At 40.6% G+C, this 19,486-nt stretch overlaps 1 protein-coding gene across 2 annotated transcripts in view; it reads right to left on the bottom strand.

Annotated features, from left to right (window-relative positions):
- The window catches only part of BMS1 (BMS1 ribosome biogenesis factor), a 43,836-nt gene extending 27,905 nt beyond the window's left edge, over nucleotides 1–15,931 (bottom strand). Inside the window, exons 1-12 of one of the 2 annotated variants that reach the window (XM_035024606.1) lie at nucleotides 15,815–15,900; nucleotides 14,060–14,269; nucleotides 12,896–13,086; nucleotides 10,759–10,838; nucleotides 7,627–7,815; nucleotides 6,830–6,972; nucleotides 6,343–6,462; nucleotides 5,965–6,086; nucleotides 5,454–5,647; nucleotides 3,352–3,491; nucleotides 1,103–1,848; nucleotides 791–892 (exon numbers count right to left, since the gene is read on the bottom strand). In XM_035024606.1, the coding sequence (XP_034880497.1) occupies nucleotides 791–892; nucleotides 1,103–1,848; nucleotides 3,352–3,491; nucleotides 5,454–5,647; nucleotides 5,965–6,086; nucleotides 6,343–6,462; nucleotides 6,830–6,972; nucleotides 7,627–7,815; nucleotides 10,759–10,838; nucleotides 12,896–13,086; nucleotides 14,060–14,235 (2,203 nt within the window). In that variant the 5' untranslated portion in view covers nucleotides 14,236–14,269; nucleotides 15,815–15,900. Of the gene's footprint in view, nucleotides 1–790; nucleotides 893–1,102; nucleotides 1,849–3,351; nucleotides 3,492–5,453; nucleotides 5,648–5,964; nucleotides 6,087–6,342; nucleotides 6,463–6,829; nucleotides 6,973–7,626; nucleotides 7,816–10,758; nucleotides 10,839–12,895; nucleotides 13,087–14,059; nucleotides 14,270–15,814 lie in introns of both variants that reach the window. The other variant, XM_035024615.1, reaches the window with a different exon arrangement.
- Between the last annotated feature and the right edge of the window lie 3,555 nt (nucleotides 15,932–19,486).

Here is a 19,486-nt window from a genome sequence, read left to right on the forward strand (position 1 = left end):
GGGGTGGCTGGGTGAAAGACCTTGGGGAGGGTATGTGCTATGGTGAGCGCTGTGAATTGTGAAAGACTGTTGAATCACAGATCTGCACCTCTGAAACAAATAATACAACATATGTTAACAAAAAAAAAAAGAAGATAGCAGGAGGGGAAGAATGAAGGGGGGGGAATCAGAGGGGGGGACGAACCATGAGAGACGATGGACTCTGAAAAACAAACTGAGGGTTCTAGAGGGGAGGGGGGTGGGAGGATGGGTTAGCCTGGTGATGGGTATTAAAGAGCACTGGGTGTTATATGCAAACAATGAATCATGGAACACTACATCAAAAACTAATGATGTAATGTATGGTGATTAACATAACATAAAAAAAAAAAAAAAGAGTACTTAGGCAAAACCTGAATGGAAATCAGCACACACCAACCTTTCGATTCAATGCTCCTAGCTCCCATATACTCCTTTGGCCTTGTTCTAATCACGTAGTAACTGGGACCACAATATAAAATGCACCACTTTGTTCTTTTCTGGCACTAAATTCTACCCAAAAAAATGTCCTGAAGGACTTTGGATAGAGGATATAAAATGACATAATGGAGAGTATTCTCGTCAAAAGTTTTATGGCAAACCCATGAGCTGATGATTAAAAACATCTGCTACATATAAACTACGACAGCCAACGATATCATATGGATTTCAAAAGTACCACCCAAATCCTCCAACCAATTTCCTCATCTCCCTTCCAGAAAATGGTCTAAGAAACTAAAACGTTTCTAGATGTGAACCAGAGCTCTCTTACCTGTGCCATAAATAAGCTTTCGAAGGTTTGGAGTTGCCTGTTGCTGCCTCAGAAAGGCCTCAGCTGCCTTCCTGGAAAGGTCCTCCTTCCACTTGAGGGCGCCTGGAAGGACCAACGCCAACATGGGTTAAGTGTGTTTATCTGTCCTTTCTGCCTTGAGCTCACTGCTCATTCATCCTCAAATCCTTGAGTGCAATATTTGAAAAGTTAACAAAATCTCCAAAACAGCAGACTCCCAAATGTAGACATTCTATTTGTAGAACATTTCCAGTGCCAAGTTTATAAGAACAGTTACACTAAATTTAAGCATACCTGAAGTTTCTGTGGAATGGTTGTTTTCTTCCTTGTAATCTTCTTCCTCTTTAAGTAAGTCTTCCACATCACTGGTCTCATCAGTTAAGTTCTCTGACCCCAGTCTCTGACCACCGGCCACTTGAAAAGACTCTGGAAACTTTTTTCTAATAACCTCTTCATTTTCTGAATCCTCATCCTCTGTACTGAGACAGGAGCTTTCTTCAGTTTCATCTTCAGATGCAAATGCCTCTTCAGCTGTGCAATGGCCTGAATCTGAAGTGGTGAGGGTTGCTTTCTCCAAATTCAAGCTGTTACTCAAACCCTTAGTTTGTACAAGTCCTGCTTTACTACTGTCTCCAACAACTTTAGATTCTGAAATAACCCTCTCTCCTGAAGGGGAGTCGTCTTCTTCACTGCTTCCACCGGCTTCCTCTGCTTCTCCTTCTTCCTCTGAGCTCCTCTCGAGATCATCATCACTATCTGCAAATGCTGGCAAGTCCACCTCGAGGTCTTCTTCCATCTCCTCGAGTCTCTGCCGTTTGACACGTCTGCCCGTCGCATACACCGTATTCGTCATTTCGGCATCTGCCTCCTCTTCTGTTTCGTCATCACTAGAGCTATCGTCCAACCTGTCACCTTCAGACATTTCTTCATCATCTTCGTTATCACTATCTCCAGACTCATCTTCATCTCCAAAAATGGCTTTCCGACGCACTCGGCCAGTTTTCAAATCCATCTGCTTTTCCTCTTTTGGCATCCACTGCCTATATGACCAAGTAAATGCAAAATAACTCAATTTGTACAGTAACTGGCTACTCTAGACATGGCAAGTCAATACTTAGGCAAACAGAAGATAATATCAAGGAATGGTTTTAAATAACATAGCATAGAAAGAAATGATTTGATAAATACTGGGAGAGATACTGAGCAAACTCAAGCACAGTTCCCTAACACCTTTCTTCAAAATAACTTATAAAGAAGTAACCTTTAAAAAACAAAAAGTCTTGGGGCGCCTGGGTGGCTCAGTCGTTAAGCGTCTGCCTTCGGCTCAGGTCATGATCCCAGGGTCCTGGGATCGAGCCCCACATCGGGCTCCCTGCTCGGCGGGAAGCCTGCTTCTCCCTCTCCCACTCCCCCTGCTTGTGTTCCCTCTCTCGCTGTGTCTCTCTGTCAATTAAATAAATAAAATCTTTTTAAAAAATTAAAACAAAATAAAAAACAAGAAGTCTAACATTAGGGAAAAATTGCTCTAAAGGGAAGTGAGTGTTTGATCAATATTTTAGAAGACTGATCATTTCCAAGCTTGAAATAGATGATCCTTAAATGACTGATTCCAGATCCAAAGCCAGGAAAATACAAAGTTAAGCCTGGAACATCCTGTTGTGTCATAAAGTCAGGAAATGCTCAAAGGCTAATAGGCAAATGCCAAAAGGACACAGGAGACAGAATGAAGGGATAATCTAGGCAACAGAAAGAATGATCGTAATAGGATAATAACAAATGGAATTTTTTAAAAAGTCAATTAGTCAACAGTGATATTAAAATAAAGGGGTGGAAGTAAGAGCTTCCTGTTAAAGAATGCCAGCCACATATTAAGAATACTGTACTTAACTATCATCTATACCATCTGCTAATTAGAGGGCAGCAGATAAATTTTTCCAAAAAATTTTCCTTTGTATACATTTATAATAAATTATAAACTAGATAATTTCAATCATTTTCAGACTGATTTTTATTGGGAGTCACACATAAATCACTAAATAAAACCAAAACACTCATTAAGTATAAGATATACAAATTCCCAACCCAGACTAAAAATAATTCAAATAAGCTACATATTAGTGGATACTGACCCAGGACATACTACAACACAGTCTAAGGAAAACTTTAAGAGATAAGATATGTAGCTTCTTAACAACCACCTGAACAAGCTTCCTTACTCTGCTTATACTAGTATGTGGTCACTAAAAGAAAGCCAAGTGGCCTCAGGGCTCCTAAGAATCAAAAGCAACCTATAGAAAACATTTTGTGATATCTGAGGAATATTCTGGGTTTGCTAAAAACTGAATCCTGTATAATATTTCAAGAATACCTCCATGCAAGGTCACATAACTGAAAAGCCTTCAGAAACATATGTATATACAAAGCAAAGCAAAAAAACCTGGAATGAATCCCACCAAAAGGTGTATTGATGGCAGAATGACAGGTGATATAATCTTCTGTAATATAATATTTTTTTATGAAAAACAAAAAAATGGCAAACTTACCCTTGATTATCTATATCCTCTGACCCCAGTGGTTTGGAATCCGAAAAAAGTGTCACTCTACTTGAAGCCATCTTGGCATCGATAGTGGAATGGGTGGAAATGAGACTTTGTACCAGTTCATGAGTGGGCCTCACCTCGTCCTGTCAAGGCCACCAAGAAAGGGAAAGCGAGGAACACACAAGAATTCGGAAGAGACACATACTGGTTTCAATCAGTTTCTCAAAATTATCCTAAACATAGTTTCTGAAAACATTCCTTATTGCCTCAAAAAAAAAAAACAACAAAAACCTAGTCTAAAATTGACCTCTGTCTTCATTAAACTTTTCCAAAGTTCATGGAGTATACAACCTGATAACCTAAATACTTAGCTAGAAAAACCTTAAGTGCCAATGCTACACAAAACATTTAGTTTGCCCAATAAAATTCCATTGCAGAATAAACAAAATGAAAATCTGGGGTTCATTTAAAAAAAATTCTGCTGCCTTTGATTCAAAATTTTCACTTCAAGGAATTTACTGCATAGAAAGATCCCTCCCAGTGACCAAAACTGCATGCTTGAGAGTGCTAACTGCAGCAATGTTCAAACCAGGGGAAGCTAGGGGTGACCTCCCCACAGATTTCCAAGGGTTGGTTCAATAAATAAGATTTATCCAGACAACAAAATATCACACAGCTGTAAAAAAGACCAAAGCAGCTCTACAAATACTAACAGGGAAAAATGGAATCATGTATTCTTAGGTGTCCCCAAAAGTTGCAAGAGCATTTAAAGTTGGAGCCCATATAAGAAATATTATGGGGCACCTGGGTGGCTCAGTCAGTTAATCTACCTTCAGCTCAGGACATGATCCTGGGGTCCTGGTATCGAGCCCTGTATCAGGCTCCCTGCTTGCGGGGGAGGCCTGCTTCTCCCTCTGCCCCTCCCCACTGCTTATGCTCTCTCTCTCGTGTTCTCTCTCTAGCCCTCTCTCTCCCTTTCAAATAAATAAATAAAATCTTTAAAAAAAATAAAATAATTACTTCTCTCTCTCTCTCACAGACACACAAAGACCATCTATATGTATACAAATACATGGTATTTACATGTAATATGTAATCATCTAATTATACATAATATAATTTAGATAAATATGCATATGTTTAGAGAGAAAAATAAAAAAGAGAGAGAGCAAAGAGAGCTAGAAAACACAGATATTGTATAGGCATACTTCAGAGATATTGTGGGCTCGGTTCTAAAACACCACAACAAAGCGAGTCAAATGAAATTTTTTGGTTTCCCAGTGCATATAAAAGTTATGTTTATACTATACTGTAGTCTATTAAGTGTGCAATAGCATTATGTCTAAAAAATATGTACACACCTTAACTAAAAAATACTTTATTGCTAAAAATGCTAATCATTATTTGAGCTTTCAGTGATAATAACTTATGACAGATACTGTAACAAATATAATAATAATGAAAACATTTGAAATATTGTGAGAATTAACATAATGTGACACAGAGACACAAAGTGAGCAAATGCTGTTGGAAAAAAGGCACCGACAGACTTGTTCAATATAGGGTTGCCATGAACTTCAATTTGTAAAAAAGGCAATATTGGTGAAATGCAATAAAGCGAAGCACAATAAAATGAGGTATGCTTGTATAAAGAAAGACAGGAAGTACAAGCACCAAACTGCTTGCAATGTTCACACTAGAAGACCTAGGATCCCCTGTGTGTCTTTTTATTTTTTTAAAAAGATTTTATTTATTTTTCAACAGAGAGAGAGACCGCGAGAGAGGGAACACAAGCAGGGGGAGTGGGAGAGGGAGAAGCAGGCTTCCCGCCGAGCAGGGAGCCCAATGTGGGACTCAATTCCAGGACCCTGGGATCATGACGTGAGCTGAAGGGAGACGCTTAACGACTGAGCCACCCAGGCGCCCCTTCCCCGGTGTGTCTTGGCAACAGAATGGAGAACATGTATTTTACTTTCTGCTTAGTGCAATTAAGTATTCTGTATATTTACAATATACATTGTAGCTTTTACCATAAATACAAATAAAGATAAAAAGCTTCAGTATATAAAAGCTGACTACATTATTTCCTGTCACTTTCCTCTTACCGATTCTTGGAAGCCATGGCTGCCACCAAGATCGACATAAACAGCATCTTTGTCGTATAGGACACCACCAACTCCAGAGAGAGGTGCATAAACCAACTTCTCCTTCTCATTTAAGCAGCGCTTCTTTTGTTGTTCAGGAAGGGCACAGGGGTCCGGGAGGAAACTGACATCACTCACAGCAAAATCTCCTACACCTGGAGGACAGATAGAGGAAGATGGCTTCAGCTATAAGTGTATCAACTGTCAACAAAAACAGCCCACAGTTGGAAGGCTTCAACCACAAGGATATCGTTTGTCATGGCACTCTGCCTCTCCAGCTAACCAATGTCATCAGAACAGAGGGGATTTGGTCAACTCAACACCTTCGCTAGCTGAGGAAGAGCTCAGTTAGTCTTAAAACTTCTGGCATTGTGGCTCTATCTTATTTGGCCATTTTTCAGTTTTCCTGAGAAATGAAGTAACTCATCCCAAGAATTCTACAAATTTGGTAAATTTTACAACAAAAGGATACCTGGCATGTGAATTTGGCTTTTATTTTTCAAGTGTGCTCCTCTTAAATAACCATAAAGAGACACCTTTCGGTCACACTTGATATTTGTTCGAATATCTTCTGGGTTTGTCAAATCTTCCATCCTAGAAAAATAAAACCCAATCGTAAGGTAGAAATAAATGTCAAAGTTTTTGTACCTCCCTTCACGTGTCAAAGACTGATCAAATTCACTAGTTCACTAAATACGTTGTTTAGAAAATTATAGGAAATACAGAAATAAGGAAGTGTAGTTCACCATCTCCCAAAGGAAAAGAGGCAAACACATGATTGCACTGCTCTTAGGCTCTACGTAATATACATTCTGTGAGTAAAATACCAGAAATGGGAAATAACGTGCACCTGGGGTTAAGGAAGAGATGAAAACATATCCAGAAAAACCCTTTATGGAAGAAGATTAAGCTTTGATCTGGGTTTTTTGGTGTGTCCTGGATTCTGGCAAGTAGAGAAAGGGATTCCAGGCTGAGAAAAGAATATGGAAAAAACATAAAGAAAAGAAAGCACAAGGGCACATCTGGGTGACTAGAGCACCATGGTCCAAAGACAGTTATCACTGAAGATTAAGGTTGAAAAAGCAGGACAGGACCATATCGTGTAGCCTTAAATGCTTCAAAATCCTCACATTTTTTCTAAACATTTCATACTTTACTCCTGAAGCCACAGCATCTTTAGGTAATGATACAAAAAAAGGAGATATTTTCCACCAACTACATTTCTCCCTCATTATTCAAAAATAAGAACAAAATAAGCTCTATTACTGTTCTTTTTCTGACCTTTGTAGCTTTGAAATATACCGGCCAGAAAGAAAAACTTTACATGTACTTTTTACCTGTCTGCTAGGATATAAGGATGAGAGGTTTGCCATGTAAGAGGCCTAAACTTCATAACTGTAATAAAACGGCCCAGATTGTGAATTTCTTGGTTTTGATATTCTCCATGTACCATTCCAGAAAGGTAGAACAGCTTGGCACCCTAAACATTAAAAAAGCAAAAAATTAAATTTCAATTAAATTCTTGTCAATACTATATCAAAATAAAGACCTCTAAATAAGAAGCAATTCTAAGGGAGACTTCTAGAAAACCACTTATCAGTGCTTCCCAAACTTCTCTGCCTTCTTTCAGTACTCTTGTTGGGGCTTAGGAGAGGCAGAACTGCAAATACATTTAGCTTCAAGATTGCTCTCCAGTCAAGCAGTGGCATCTGTCTAGAGTACTGCACAGGGAGGACAGTGAGGCTCCTGGGCACAGAAAAACTTCTATGACCAATGGGCCACAGCAGTATGCAGGGGAGAGTGGACTGGCCGTATGTGTGCGCTATAGTTCCTGGGCCTGTAACTACAAGAAACTTCAGACAAACTCTATTAAATAATCACAAATCTAAAACATTTAGAGACAGGTATTGCCTGGTGCTGGGGCGGGGGGGGGCGCGCTACAGAGACAAACGAGACACACCAAGAGTTCTGAAATACAGACTATTTTGAGGAAATACTGCAGGGAGTATGAACAGATATATAAAAGAAATTCCAAAGGTGAATCCTGAAGGGATGCTTATTAATCTCTCCTACTCAACCTATTTTTTTTTTAAAGATTATAGTGTTAGTATTCAATAATTAATTCTCTTCCTACCGGGTAGACTTCTGTCCAGAACCTGTGTTTTAATCGCTTCTTTGTCTTCTTCAGTTGTTTATTATGCTTGAAGGAATCTAAGTGAGTAAGAACGCCCATAATTTTGGGAAAGCCATGTACTTGACAGATGTTTAGAAACTCAAATGTTTCCATTTCAAACCCAAAGCTGGCATCTATAAGCATCAAAACCTAAAACAGAAAACACAATTATTCAAGGAAGCTACTCAAAACAGACCATAAACAAACTATAGTCCGTGGGGCAAATCTGACCCATGACCTGTTTTATAACTAAAGTTTTACTGGAACACAGCCATATTAATTTATTTATGTACTGTCTACACTTGTGTTTGCACTACAACAACAAAGTTAAGCAGGGGCAAAAGAAACTATGACCCGCAAAGCTTAAGATATTTACCATCTGGCCCTTTACAGAAAAAGTTTGCCAACTCCTAATCTGGACTAAATCAAATGATTACTTAGGGATCATCGTGACAGAGAAAATGCCACCCTTTGACTTTCTCTAAAAGGCAACCATAAAACAATATCCACCACAATATAAATTTCCACTTCAAGAATTTGGATGTATTAGAAATAACTCAGAAAAAGCTGGGTCTAATTTGGCCCTCACCTGGAAAGTTCTCACTTCAAGAAATAAAAATTTTTGTAAGGTATTTTTAGGCCAAATAACAGGTCTCTAACAAGAAAACCAAGCAACAGATCTCTGACATCCAAAAAATGGGATGAAGTGGTAATCAGTGAAAAATACCAAAAATGTAAGAAAACTAAACATTTTTGTTTCAGTCTTCTCACAGGGGAAAAAAAAAAAGTTTTTTGCTGGGAGGTATATAGTAGGAAAGCTCTATCTTAGGTTAATTTATAACATGCATTTGCTCAGAAACTAAAAAAAAAAAGCTATCAGTTTAGAATTGAAAGGAATGCTAATCTATAAGAAAATATAAGCATATAAAACCAATTTTTAAGATTTTTGACTCTTCAAACATGCAAAATAATTTCAGAGTTCATTACTGGATACTTCTAGTTTTAATATATTAAAGACATCTCTGTTCTCATCTTTCTGTAGCTAATTGAAACACACACACACACACAGAAACAGAATCAGAAACACTTATCTTTGGTTAAATTAAGGAACATTCATAATCCTAAACCACAAAATACATGACATGACGGTGGGCCACTGAGCACTGCAAGAAAGTACAGCGGCCACTGCAGACCACAGGCCAAGCTGGCAGCAGAGTTCTTCCATGCCCCTGAACAGGTTGAAGGTGAGCGGCTGGAAGTGGAATAGCCCTATATCCCATTTGACACCATAGAGTGCCACGGGCCAAGCAATTCATTGTAGGAACAGAAGAATAGGTAGCAACAGCCCCTTAGCTGACAATCTTGTCAACTAAAGATAAATGAAGCCTGTATTATTCCTTCAAAGCACACACGTGCACATACACACAAATTCATGTATGTACATGCCTTTGCTGTGACTTAGGAGGCTTTATGACAACCCAGAGCAGAGCAATCAACATTTTTAAACAAGTTAAAAAATTATGGTACATGCAACAGAATACTTAAAAAGAACGAGGTTGAGCTATAGTACTTATATACTTTTAAGACATACTGAGTGGAAAAAAAAAAGCAAAGTACAGAACAGAATGTATAATAAATAGTGTATGCTTTAAAAGCGTTGCATGTGAATTTATATACATATCTAGAATATTGCTTTGAGGGAAACTGAGAGACTAGGGGTCATAGCAGGAAAGAGAAAACATGCATTGTACTCTATAATACAATTTGAATATTTTACCAAATGCATGGGTTCCTTTTTAAATCTTAAAAAGATGTATATGAAAGACATCTTTCTTAATATGTCTATGCTTTTAAAATTAGGGACTTGGTATATTTTACATAAAAAAGGAACCAATGACTCATATGCTAAACTACTGTAATCATTTCAAAACACGAGATTTAATTAGTTTATACTATTTTATGTTGACAATGACACACTTTTTATTAATAGTATAGCATTACATGTTCAAAATTTGAATGGCATTGAGTTTTCTTTTTTTTTTTTTAAAGATTTTATTTATTTACTTGACAGAGACACAGTGAGAGAGGAAACACAAGCAGGGGGAGTGGGAGAGGGAGAAGCAGGCTCCCCGCAGAGCAGGGAGCCCGATGCGGGACTCGATCCCAGGACCCTGGGATCATGACCTGAGCTGAAGGCAGTCGCTTAACCAACTGAGCCACCCAGGCGCCCCGGCATTGAGTTTTCTGATATTAGAATGGCACAGCTATAACATCTATTTTAAATTACTTTTTATTTTATATTTTAGGACACTTCCTGGGCCAAAGGTTAAAATCTGTAGCTCATGTTACCAAACAGCTTTCCAGAAATTGTTGAACCAAAAAAACAAACAAAAAACGGCCTCTGTTACCCCACTCTCCCTAATCAATATGGCTTTATTTTTTTCTTAGATTTATTTTTGTTAACTTAAAATGTAATTAATGAACATTACCATTAAATGCAATCAAAGTTGCACAATTTCCATATGTTGTGTACTGTCTAGATTTTCTATTATAAACTCTGACAACTTCTCAAAGGCAATTCATGAACTTATTTTGTCATAATCATTAAGAACTGGAGTTTCTGGCACCACCAAGAGCAGAGTTCCTATACTCAGAAACTACTTAACTTCTAGGGACTCAATTTCATCCTATGTAAACTGGAGATAATACCTACTTACCTCTAAGGCATACTGGGGGATTTGATGAACTAAATTTCTAGAAAGCTGTTAGCACAGTGCCTAGTAAGGGTTCAAGAAATGGTCTCACTACTTATATATTTGTATGTCTGTCTGTCTGTATGTATATCTTAATTAACTATGTTAAAGGTTTTTCTGTAATTCGCTTGTAGATTTGAGACATTTCACTGTGCATATTCCATTCTTATTATAACAGTATTATCATAATCATCAATTCAAACACATCTATGGTATCCCTGATTATATTCACCATTCCTTTAATAATCATAAGCCTTTCTTTCTTTCAACATGAGATAAATAATATACCACACTGCTGTTACGTCCTCATCAGAAATTCACACTGCCCCCACTGACTTACCAAATCTGCCACTTTAGCCAGATCAATCATCATGTTAATGTCACACCCACATTCAATAATGGTGAGTCTGCGCTTTTTACCTGTAAGTGAAAAGACAACAATTTCATTTTTTTTTAAAGATTTTATTTAATTATTTTAGAGAAAGAGAGAGCATGCTAGTAGGGGGAGGAGCAGAGGGAGAGGGAAAGAGAGAGAAAATCTCAAGCAGACTTTGCGCCGAGTTCGGAGCCCCACAGAGGGCCCGATCTCATGACCCTGAGATCATGACCTGAGCCTAAATCAAGAGTCGGATGTTTAACTGACTGTGCCACCCAGGAACAACCCCCAAATTCTACTTTAAAAAAAAAATATCCATTTACTCTAATTACCATTTTAAATTCTAACCAGTAAAGCACCATATACCCTTACACAAGTATGCCAGAAGTTCATTTTTATAGGAGAAAACTGATAAAATAAATTCCATCTTGGTTTTCTTGCTAGGTTCCCTAATTTTAAAATAATATCAGAAGTTTACCCACATGAATAAAGTGCTCAAACACGTAAAATTCTGCCTGGAATGGGCAGACAAGCAAGCTTCGCGATGACCATGATCCTGCTGTTCAGCAGCAGGCCAACACCTCTATCTTTATCAAAGTTCCCCACATTCCCACTGTAGCTAAAAACATCCTCAAACATAATGCAAGAGAATCTTCATGGAACAGTCATTACTTCTAACTTAAGTTAAAAGGAATTAGTCTGTGACTCTTGATCTTAAAGTTGAGCTCAAGCCCCACGTTAGGGTAGAGTTTACAATCAATCAATAAATAAATACATAAATACATACATACATAAATACATACACACATAAATACATACATACATAGAAGAATAAATACATAAATACATACATACATACATAAAAGTGGGGTGCTTGGCTATCTCAGTCAGTGGAGCATACAACTCTTGATCTCCAAGCCAGGAGTCCAAGCCCCACAATGGGGGTAAGAGTTTACTTTAAAAAAAAAAAAATTAATAAGAACTCTGTCAAAATGACAGTAATGCCTTTATGATAAAGAAAAAGCTTTGGGGCACCTGGGTGGCTCAGTGGTTAAGCATCTGGCTCTTGGTTTTGGCTCAGGTCATGATCTCCAGTTCCTGAGATGGAGCCTTGCATGGGGCTCCGGGCTCCATGCTCAGTGGGGAATCTGCTTGAAATATTCTCTCCCTCTACCCCTGTCCCCACTTGCTCTTGCGTGCCCTCTCCCTAAAATAAATAAATAAATCTTAAAATAAAATTTAAAAAAAAAGAAAAAAAGAAAAGCCTCAATCCAACTATATTATTGCTATAATAAGAAATTTCAGGGGCTCAGTAGAGCATGTACCTTTTTTTTTTTTTAAAGATTTTATTTATTTATTTAAGAGAGAGAGAGAGAGCACAAGCAGGGGGAGCAGCAGAGGGAGAGGGAGAAGCAGGCTTCCTGCCAAGCAAGGAGCCCGATGTGGGACTCGATCCCAGGACCCTGAGATCATGACCCGAGCTGAAGACAGACGCTTAACAACTGAGCCACCCAGGCGCCCAAAGCATGCAACTCTTGATCTTGGGGTTGTGAGTTCAAGCCCCACGTTGGGTGGAGAGATTACTTAAAAATAAAATCTTTTAAAAAAAAAAAAAAAAAAGGAAAGAAATTTCAGATTCTTTCATTGCCATTTGGGAATTTATTTCATCTTCCCTCAAACAGAAAGGTCACCATCTTCCAGACCAGACAACTTCTCACAGAAAAAGAGAGGAAATCTCCCTCACTTTCCTAACAATGTGGCTTCACGAGGGCAAGCAGGTATGCCTGACACACAGCGGATACTCACTCCCTGTTAAATGAAGGTTGTCACCATGAACAACCCAGGCTGCCCAGGCCTGCCAAACCTCTCAGAGAACACACCTGGCAAATCCATATAGCAGTCAGAATTAGGTATACATCTATATCATTATTATATCAGGGAATCTATCCTTTTTTGAAGCTATAGCCAATTTAGTACAAGAGAGGTAATATGAAGTGAGAACATTACTTTAACATTTACCAGTCCAACAGAATGTTCAACAAAGACATGCCTATCCCTCAGATGACATATGCCCTATCAGCCTGGGGTAGCACCCTCCTACCTGACACGATCGTTACAGGGCCTCTGATCTCTGTCAGCTTCTGCCTGGTGAAGTTCCGAATGAGGCACTGGATCAAAGTGCTCTTTCCAACTTTTGGAGGCCCCATCACCACCACCACTATTGGTGGGGGCTCTAATGGAGTTCGATCAACCACTGGAATGTGATGCTTTTTTGTCTTCAAATCTTGAGTCCTATTTGTAAAAAGAAAGAAAAATTAAATCCACTTTCAAAATATAAAAGGCATCATCCTTATAAGTAAAGATTTTAAAGAGAGCAGAACAGACAATATGGATACCATTAACTTGTTAACTTCTAGACCCAATCCAAATAACCACTTTAGTAAACATAAAACAGATTGACTTCAACAGTATAGAGTATTGAAAACTATACACACCTTAAATCTGATTGCTTTATTAGCTGACTGTACTAGTTTAAAAAAAAAAGATAAACATGCAGGCAGTGTATCATAATGAATAACAGCAGGAGCTGTGGAGTTAAATTTGGCTCTCCTATTAGAATTTAATTCAATAATGTTTAAAGTACAATGGCTGGCATATAATAAGAATGCATTAAATAAAGCTATTTATTACTACATATTATATGAAACATATCCAGAAAAAAACACAAGCACACTTATTACCATAGAAACTGTTTAAATTTTACAAATTCTTTCTTTCTTTCTAGAAGGCTCCAGGCGCAGTGTGGGGTCCAACATGGGGCTTGAACTCACATAAAGAGTTGGATGCTTAACCGACAGAGCTTAACTCCACAAACAAAGAAATTCTATAAAGAAAAACTCTTAAGCTTTTCTCTTGGGCAAAAAAAAGCCAATCAGTGGGCAGATACTGGAGGCAAGACAGCTTCCACAGGAAAGACTACTTGCTCACATTTTATTTTTTTATTTTTTTAATGTAGGGTCCATGCCCAGCATGGATCCAATGCAGGGCTTGAACTCACAACCCTGAGATCAAGACCTGAGCAGAGATCAAGAATTGGATGCTTAACCAACTGAGTCACCTAGGCTCACATTTTAGTAAAAGGAATATGGCATGCATCTTCATGTCCTTCAAAGCTGTTAAAGACTCATGAATCCAAACATCTGGGGAGTCTCCTACTGTTTAAAAAGAATAAATGGAATAACAACTAGACTCCAGCTAAACATACCTATGAAAGGATCGAGCCATCCGCACAGCAGACTGGACTGCAAAAGCTTTGGGGTTTCTCTTCCGGGCATCTTCCTCGTCTCCAAGTTGGAGATCCTTCAGATGCCGTTTCTTTTTCTTCTCAGCTTTGGGCCCACTGTTTTTCTTTCTGTGTTTCTTCTGGTCCTTAGTCTCCATAGTGGCTTTTTGCCAATTCACAGGTAACTCTAACCTACATTGATAAGGCAGGGATATGGGAAACATTTTACAATCCAGAAAACACCCAAGGAAAAACAGCAAATTTCATTTATTTCTTTATGAAGAGATAAGGTATTCCTGCAACAAGGATAGAAATTGCTTAATACTATTCCCCATTTCATTTCTCTGTTATGCTATAAATTAGATTTGCTAGTTCCTTCTGCTTATGTTACTTTTTATTCATCTTAAGTGTCTATATCAGCACTATTTCTGCAATAATGGAAATACTCTATACCTATACTTTTCAACACAGTGGCCACTTACCACATGTGGCTTCTGAGAACTTAAAATGGACCCAGTGAAACTGAGAAACTGAAATTGAATATAATTTTAATTAATTCCATTCTAAATTTAAATAGCCATATGTGACTAGTAGTTACCATACTGGACTGCTCAGCCCAAAATATCAGTGGCACTAATGAACTGGTTTCCAAACTTAAACCACCTTTAAGACATTTTAACAAATTAAAGCATTTTAATAATCCTCCAACATGATAACATGTGTTACTTTTAGTACCTGTTGATTCTGTAAAACTTTTAAATTACAATAATCATTTATATGCATTTAAAAAAATAGTAACATCTATATGTGTGAGATATGGTTGACTGTGGATGATGCCTGGAGACCACATGTATTTGCAGAAACCCTTACAAAGATTTCTGAGCGTCCACGAATTCATGGCCCATAAATTGAGAAACACTGAATTAGTGAGCTTTTTTAGGAAACCAGGCTGTATACAATCTGAGCACTTGGCTAATTAAAAAAAGAAAAAGAAACTAAGAAAAAAGGAAAAAAGATCACTTCACTCAGTTAAGTTACTGAATAAATAAATGTTTGTGCCTGCCTATGATGTACTAGGCATTTTGCCAAGAGAGGACTACAGCTGTGATCCGACTAGCGAAGGAAATCCAAACTAGTATCTTTCATGCCATGCAGTAAAGGGCCACATGAGAAGGCTGCACTTAGGAGATCAGTCAGAGACTTCCCACGGACACACACCAGCGCCAATAGAAGTCCACATACACCAGCATAATGTCAGGAAACACCAGCCAGGAGTTAGGAGAGCCGAGTTCTAGGGAACGCTTTGAAACTAAATAGCTATGTGATTTCAGGACGTTATTTTTCTTCTCTACTACATTTTGTTTCCAAACGTGTACTGACACTTTTCTCCCTCTCTTGGGGGGCGGGGAGAGGGATGGGAAAAGCACAACATGGAATCAACAGATGTGGCCCAGGTCTGAGTCACCTGCTAGGATTATCCCGCCAAGGAACGACCTCTCTCTTCTCCCTGCCACCTCCCCACCCGGTTCCGGCTCTCCGCACGAATTCATTCAGCCATCCCAAGGACCTCGGAGCAAGACTCCGGCACGCACTGTGTGTGACCGGTCCAGCGCCTGAGGCGCTCTTCGGGAGCAAAGCCTGTCCTGGCCGACTTTGCCAAGCACGACTCGCAAAACTCTCAGAGCCCCAGTCCCCGGGTGCCCACCACCGCCGCCTCCCCTACCCCGCGGCCGTTACCGGGTTCACAACCGCTACTTCTCAGGCCCGCATGGACAGCGCCGGAAACGGAAATGCACCCTACGCGCGGACTCTATAGGCCGGCAGGAAACAAGGCTGCAGAAGAAAGAGACCGGCCAAAGGACGACTCGCGGGAAAGCCGGAAGGAAGGCTCCTGATTGGCTGAGGACGGGCGCAGGCGACAACTGCGCGGTGCGATCCAACCTGAGGCCGCGCGCCGCCCGGACCCGGCGGGGACGGCGGCCGCACTGCCCACACGGCTTTGCGACTCCGAGCCGGTTCGTCGCGCACGTCTGAGTTCCCCCGGAGGCCGTGGCGACAGTGCGGCCTAGAGCCCGTTCCTTGGTGTAGGACGAAGGACGAAGTAACATATTTAGTCTCGGTCAACCGGAGTCGTGGCCCCCGTCGCCTCCGAATGCCACCGGCATCAGGTCCCTCCATGGCCTATTGGAATAGCCCACGGTTGGGAGTCTGTCTGGCTCATCTGCCTGCTCATCCTTAAAGATGGCAGAGCTGGACATTCTCGCACTTCTTCAGTGCTGTAATTCCCTCTTTTGCCAGCACCGAGACTGAGGGCAGGGACAAACTCTGACTCAGCACGTTCTCTGGTCCTGGAAATGGGCCTTTCCGCGGAAGAACGCAGCCTCTTGCAGTTTCTTCCGGCACGGGTTTGCCCTCCCAGGGCCCTGCCCATTCCCACCTGAGGGACTTCTTGAAGCTCATCTAACCCCCATCTCAGGTGAGCTGGGATGTCCTCGTGGCTACAAAGCTGTGTACGTTTTCGGAATTTGTGTCTCCCTCTTGCCTTGGAGGTTTTCTTTTCAGTGTGCTCTCACCAGTGCTCCTGAGACTCGGTTCTACCCCCACAAAACTAGGCGCACTCTAGTAATTGAAACCTCTGTGCTTCATGCTTTTCACAGTGAGCTCGTTCTCTCCCTCGGCATCCCACAGGTATTCACTCTGCAGTGCTAGGGCGGGCTACTCTACAGGGCACCCACTTCTCTCATCTGTCAAGAGTGTGTAATTTAGTAACTCCCTCCAACAGTATCCCTCTCACTTCCTGGAGCTTTCAGTTTACAGGTAGATAATCCCAACATTCTCTTAGCTCCATGAGTCCCATTCTTGTCCTCTCTCTTACATCAGCCCCTCACTCTGCCTGTGATCAGACCCTAGACTTTGTCAGGTCCAAGGATTGCAGTCCCCAAAGCATCCCACACTGACTGCCACCTCGCATCTTGAGGTTTCTCCCTCTAATGCCCTGAAGTCAACTGTAATCCAACCAGTACCTCTGACCCAGATCTTCCTCCCTTGATGAATTCTCCTTCCCTAGTAAGCTCGCTTAAACTCCATGGGCAATCATTATCATCAGTCTCTTGTATACTGACTGCCTCACCTCCCTGTCACCTCATCATATCTGCTCGGTAAAATAAGAGCCCTGGGTAGACCCTATTCTCCATCTACGGCATGCTACCACAGATGGCTGGAGGAAACCCTGGAACCAGGCTGACCACCCTCAGCTCAATAATGCTAACTTTGCCTGGTCTATGCCATTCTTCCAAATGAGTATTTCACATCTTCTCTCTTCAGTCCTTCCCACCACCTCTCCCTTCCTTGCTTCTGACTTCACCAAAAAAATGGAAGTGAAGACTCCCACCATCACAGACTTTGACCACCACATCCACTCATGCTCCCCTCTGCTACCTGCCTGTTACTGTAGGTGACCTACCAGTATGTCCCCCTAAAGGAATCCTGCACTCAAGTGCAAGATCCCATCATCTCCAGGGTGTCACTCCCCTCAGTCTATTCTCTCCCCAACATCATCAGTTTTTACTGGACTATTCCCATCACTGTACAACATGCGGTTATTTCTCCCATCTTCAAAACAAACTCCTCTTGGCCCGTTTCCTATAACAGATACTACACCTTTTCTCCGTTCCTCTTTGTAGCAAAATTTCACAAAGGAATTGTCAATATGTTCTCCAGTTCCTCTCCTCCTATTCTCTCTTAGATTCTCTTTGCTCCCAGCACACCACCCACAATCTTGGCTGCTCCTTCTCAGTAGCCTTTGCTAAAGGTTCTTCCACTCCTACCTGACATGTTCAAGTTAGACAGCCCGCAGGACTCGGCCTTTGCTCTTCTCGTCTGTGTCTGTACTTCTTCCCTGGTGATTTCATTCTGTCTTGTAGTTTTATATGTCATCTGTATCCGTTAACAATTTATTGTATCTCTGCCACAAATTCATTCTCAATTGCCTACTCTCAAAATGTTTCCGTTGACACTGGCATATGTATTAAAAGTTTTGTAAGTAGGGGGCGATGGAGAGGCTTTGCAGGAGCAAGCAGTCTTTCTGCCTGGTTTTGCTCTGCTTCTTGGCCAGGCTCCTGCAGGTGGGTCATTTTTCCAGGGCCAGCGCCTCCAGTATGTGGTGCCCAGCAGCATCTGCTGGCCAGCACGCCCCACTCTTTCTTCCCCTACCCCCACCTCCTGGCACTTTTGTCATGGAGGGACTCTCCTGAGACACCTGCCTTTTTCCCCAGCACCCAGACAGGGATTGCCAGCAAGTTCCAGTGGTGCAGCACTGCAGAGACCGCCCTGACACCAGTGGGCCGTGGCCATACCCCTTCAATGAGGTCTGGATCTCAGCTGATAGGGCTTGGAGTTGAGGAGGGGGACTCTTCCCTGTCCTAGGGTACTGGCCGCTCCTCAGATCTGCTATTCTTAATATTCTTTAGAGTTCTCTTCTTACTAGCCCATACCTCATTGCTCCAATTCCCTGTTGTAGTTAATAATGCTTAATGTAAACTTTTCCTTTTCAAATTACAGTGAGTTTCTCTTTCCTGATTGGACCCTTACCAATACACCATCATTTGCCACCAACTCCCAAATTTAATCAATGACTCAGACCTCTTTCTTGAACTCCAGCTGCCTCCCTGACATATCCATTTGTTTTGTTTTGTTTTGTTCAAGATAGAAACTCCCAATTATTAATGCCAAAAAAGAAAATTTTATACATCATTTAAAGATACACAATAAATCAGTTATGTCCTGGTAATGGAACCAAATAGCTTGGGGACAAAAGTATGGGGACCCTTCATGCATGCATTTACAAATCTTTTGAATTTTGAATTATGTGAATATATTATCTACTTTAAATTAGAATAAAAACAAAAATTTTAAAAACTTTACAAAATCTTTTCTGCCAATTATTTTATTCTTCCCCTGTCCAAAAGTGTATGTGTGATGTGATGTGTGTGGGACCTTTAAAACTGAGCTAACGGGGGCACCTGGGTGGCTCACTCGTTAAGCGTCTGCCTTCGGCTCAGGTCATGATCCCAGGGTCCTGGGATAGAGCCCCGCATCGGGCTCTCTGCTCAGCGGGGAGCCTGCTTCTCCCTCTCCCACTCCCCCTGCCTGTGTTCCCTCTCTCACTGTGTCTCTCTCTGTCAAATAAATAAATAAAATCTTAAAAAAAAAAAAAAAAAAAACAACTGAGCTGACGTATCTATTTGGATGTATAATAGACATCTCAAATGTAAAATGCCAAATAGATTGGCTGCCAAGTTTTAATCTCAGTTGATGACTGTTCCAGCCATAAAGTTGATTAGGCCAGACACTTCAGACACATCCGTGTCTCCTGTCTTTTTCTATCCTCCATATACAACCTGTCAGGAA

The sequence above is a fragment of the Mirounga leonina genome, unplaced genomic scaffold (genome assembly GCF_011800145.1).
Source record: "Mirounga leonina isolate KUSES-001 unplaced genomic scaffold, KU_Mleo_1.0 Mir_114, whole genome shotgun sequence".
NCBI classification, from domain to species: Eukaryota; Metazoa; Chordata; class Mammalia; order Carnivora; family Phocidae; genus Mirounga; species Mirounga leonina.